At 32.5% G+C, this 4369-nt stretch overlaps 1 protein-coding gene across 1 annotated transcript; it reads left to right on the top strand.

Moving 5' to 3' along the window:
* The first annotated feature begins 2201 nt into the window (after window positions 1-2201).
* LOC124375157 (calcitonin receptor-like) lies at window positions 2202-3935 on the top strand. Its single transcript, XM_046833267.1, has 2 exons — window positions 2202-2351; window positions 3744-3935. The coding sequence occupies exons 1-2, from the start codon at window positions 2256-2258 to the stop codon at window positions 3933-3935; spliced, it is 288 nt and encodes a 95-aa protein (XP_046689223.1). The 5' UTR covers window positions 2202-2255.
* The last annotated feature ends 434 nt before the right edge of the window (window positions 3936-4369 follow it).

The following is a 4369-nucleotide window of genomic DNA, read 5'->3' as shown; positions in this document are numbered from 1 at the left end:
TCACCGTTTATTAATAGACAAAGAAACGAAAAACTGTTACTTAAACACAATTTGCAGAGTATCAAAATACTTTTTTGAATTCAATTCCAAGAAATGTTATAGCAAGATATACTTTAATAGGGCGAATTCGATTTTATCATTGGATCGAAATAAATAATCCCCTGATGGACTGCAGGCGTCAATTTAACGTTGGCCCATACTGCGTTGTACCACAGAAGCATGCTTCACTCACATGGTCCCCTTGAGCCTAATAACTTACTAGCCTAGTAGGGTGAGTAAAGGGGGTTCGGTATGCCCTATCCTTCCATGTTAATTTGGCCAATTTTATGTACCTTTTTCTCAGAAACCTTTAAAGCTATCATCATCAAACTTTAGGACACTACTATTTAGACCTTTGTTAACATTTAGAGCGGAACAAAGTTAAAAAAGAAGTTTTTATTTAATTTGTTATAAATAAAAAATTTATTAATTTTTTGTAAAATAATTTATAATTATAATTTTTTTAATAAAAATTAAAAATAGATTTTATAATTTCTTCCGCTCTAAATGTTAACAAAGGTCTAAATAGTAGTGTCCTAAAGTTTTATGATGATAGCTTTAAAGGTTTCTGAGAAAAAGGTACATAAAATTGGCCAAATTAACATGGGAAGGATAGGGCATACCGAACCCCCCGTGAATATTTAGCTTTTCGTGTGTCTGCTGTTCCACAATCATGGATAAACTTGTTAACTAGTTGTCTGTATCGTACATGTGTATTGCATCAGTTGGCTATGGGAAAAATATTAATTTATATTTTTTAAGTATTTAAATTGCATCATATTTTTGGTTTCATCATTGTTAATGTAAGAAAGTAAGTTTAGCTAAAAACCAACAAATATAGTATATTCTGCATTGAAAAATTCATGAGGAATCTTAAAAGTGTCACTGAAATAATAATAATAATTTATATTTACAAAGTTTACATAGGTATTTCAGTTTTAATCATATTATTCATAATATCTCCCAAGATACTCTTTTATAGTGTACAAGGGATTTTATAGCACCCGAGACTTTACTTCATGCTCGATGCTTTTTGATTTACACTTCTTCTGATAAGTGGTTTCAGAAACCCATGCAAAGTATCTTTTTATAGAATGTATATCAAGATGTAATTTTATTAAATTTATTAATTCCAAAATGTAATTTCCTTAAAGTAGAAGTGTATGAAATTAAATTTCTCCCAAAAGCTATAACTTGAAATTCTTTTTCATACTGTAAAATTTCAATGTCTACAGTGTATAGACGTCTTTCAATAGTTTTCATTTGGGCCTTATTAGAAGATTGATTAAATTTCTTACTTTAAATGCCCCTAATTCCTGATGAAGTGATCACAAAAGGTTGCCCAACTATTTCCATCTTCGAAATGGAATAAAGATAATACTTTCCTAACCAATGCTCTACTGTTATCATAGTTCAAGAAGTGCTGGAAACCTATTATATTTACTGCAGTTTCTGTAAATTCATCTTTTAATATAACGTGGAAACCTGTTTTACATAGAAACTTACCTATTTTTACCAGTTTATGTTGTCGTTGCCGCCTATAGTGCGTAACTGGTTTTTTATGTCTGGCAGAAAATGTGATTGAAAGTAGTATTTTAAGGATTTCTTCAACACAAAATAAAGTGGAACTATACTCTATAGTCTATTGAATCAGTCACATTACTTTAAAAGTGTGTGTTAAATCTAATTGTTATTAGTTGTAGCTGTAGATTAAAAGCTCTTTTCTAATCTTTATATTTTATATAAATAATATCAATCAACCATACCAATACTTTGAGAGATTGTTTTAATCTCTACTTCAGTGTCTTTGATTACAGTCATCATTTTCCTCAAAGCATTTCTCAAATACTAAACGTACTGTTATCAGATGATTTATGGCATGGATTTTTCATTATGTAATTTTGTTCGAACAGGATGGAATTATTAAATTTAAAACAAATCTATTTAATAAATTTACCTACTTAGAGTTTTAAAATGTTGTTTAATCCAAGGCACGTTTTATCATGCATCAGCTTAATGATTAGTAGACAATTATAAATGTTTTTGCCACACTGGAACCAGTTTATTGAAATTGTGTAAAAAAATTAATCCTTAGTTTCTTGCTATATATTGTTGTAATACTGGGATTAAAGAAATCAAAATATCGTAACACTTTTAACCAACATAAAATCCAATTTATCCTCAGATCCTTGCGGTGTCCAAGGATAACGCTCCACATGAATCTCTTCACATCCTTCGCTGCCAACAATGCCCTGTGGGTGATGTGGTACAGGCTGGTCGTCCCTTATCCTGAGATCGTTCGCAACAACGGGGTGAGTATTCTGTACTTGTGCAAATGTGTAGGTACAGAACAGAATATGCAGATTGATACTTCAGTATAATGCAGAAAATATTTTAGCAGAATTAGAACAAATTCATACTGAACTAATAACATGTTTTTTTTACTAGCAGGAAAATAAAAACATTAAGCAAGATTGAATGTTCTAAAGAAACTTAGTTAAATCTACAAATGAGCAACTATATGCCTTTCAGATGGCTTCCGTCAGCCGGTTTACTCATGGCGGCTTTTTATCTTATCTTTGTTTACGATAAACAAATCCTCGCCAAATATGCCGTAAGGCGCATGACACAGCAGTAATAAATTACGTTTCTTACTGAACAAATAGTGCTTCGACACTGAACAGTCGTTTTTAGGTACATTGGAAAAATGACGTACACAGGGCGATCTCAGAATCCTCTTATTGTACGTCCAAGACATGACGATGATTAATAATTAAACAAAATAAGAATTGTATTGATATTATCTTTTTAACAGAAATATTAAAATAGCACAAGGCTATATAAATTTATTTTATCTATTTAAGTTTCTATCAGTTTTTAAATCTTTATTTGTTAATTCTTTGTTTGAAGTTTATTTTTGAAGATGGAAGGGTTTTGAAGGAGACAGGATTTTTCCGGACATTTGGCATCGTTCAGTGATGAAAAAAAAAACAGTAACACTAATTTGTAATTGTAGTATACCAATACAATGTTTTTGTTGTTTTTTTTACGATGAAGTTACGATGAAAGTAACCAAATTAACGTAACGAAGGAATAGCACAACATATACAGATGTACCAACTGCCCTTTTATATTTTTTTCCCAAAACTCAATGTAGCTGTTCCTTTAACCACCAAGAACCAAAGTACTAAGTTTTAAGTACTTGGGACCATTCTATCAAGATTTGTTCCACAGACAGGAAAACGGATAGACAGACAGATGAACTGTCCATTGACTATTTGATTTCAAAATCAATAGCGATCTTCTTTGCAAATAAGAAGAACCTATGTACCATGGTTCAAGTATATAGAACCATATTAAAAAGAATTATTTTACAGTCGGGAAAACGACGACAGACGGACTACCCTTTGACTTTTTTACTCAAATTTAATAGGGCTTTCTCTTGAACCAAGAAGAGCCTATTTACTATGTTTAAAGTGTGTAGGACCATTCTAACAAGAGTTATCGTACAACGTACAAACTCGGCACTATTTCAGGGGCTAAGACGTATGATTAATGACGCTACTTTATACTAAAGCAACTTACACTATCTTACACTGGTAGATGAATACTGTTTCCACATCAATACAGACTCTTCTTTTTGTGATTGATACCCATCTTATAGACCCTCTAGTTGTACTTTACAATATGTTTGTCAACTGCAGGTCGGCTGCCAGCTCCTCCACGTGGTGCTCCACTACTTCCTGCTGACCAATTACTCGTGGATGTTGGCCGAGGGCTTCTACCTGCACACTCTACTCGTATCCGCCTTCATCTCCGAGGAGCGCTGGTCAAGTGGCTCACGGGTCTCGGGTGGACTCTACCCGCTCTCTTCATCCTGGTCTATACCGTCCTGAGGCTCCTCTTTGGTGATGTTGAGCAGTAGGTATTTGTTGGATCAGTGTCTCAAACTATGTCAAGAAAAGTTAGTACGCTAATTCTCATTGACGAGAACATTAGGTACCTTTAACTGCTTCAACCAGAGTCTTGAGCCTTTTCACAGTTGCACAAATCATTAAAGGTTTGGCACTTTTGTCATAACAAAAACATTTATTTAACTCATAAATTTCTATATAAAGTATAATTTAAAGAGGGTCATTAAAAGATTATCCATGCATATAATGCGGTTACAATTTTATTCATATTGACAGTGTTGGCAACAGAAAAGTATTTTCCTTGATTTTTATTTTAAACTCTAGACTTACATTATACTTCGTTTTTCACCACCAGGTATTAATTTTATACAATAAACATTTTTAGGTTCGTGCTGTGTTGTGAATATTATAATGTT

This window comes from Homalodisca vitripennis, unplaced genomic scaffold (genome assembly GCF_021130785.1).
Source record: "Homalodisca vitripennis isolate AUS2020 unplaced genomic scaffold, UT_GWSS_2.1 ScUCBcl_14549;HRSCAF=25347, whole genome shotgun sequence".
NCBI classification, from domain to species: domain Eukaryota; kingdom Metazoa; phylum Arthropoda; class Insecta; order Hemiptera; family Cicadellidae; genus Homalodisca; species Homalodisca vitripennis.
This window is presented reverse-complemented; position numbering and strand designations above follow the sequence as displayed.

Coding starts and splice junctions, on each gene's coding strand:
- LOC124375157 (XM_046833267.1), top strand. CDS start 2,256: ATGAATCTCTTCACATCCTTCGCTGCCAACAATGCCCTGTGGGTGATG. Junction 2,352..3,743: donor AGATCGTTCGCAACAACGGG/GTGAGTATTCTG, acceptor TGTCAACTGCAG/GTCGGCTGCCAGCTCCTCCA.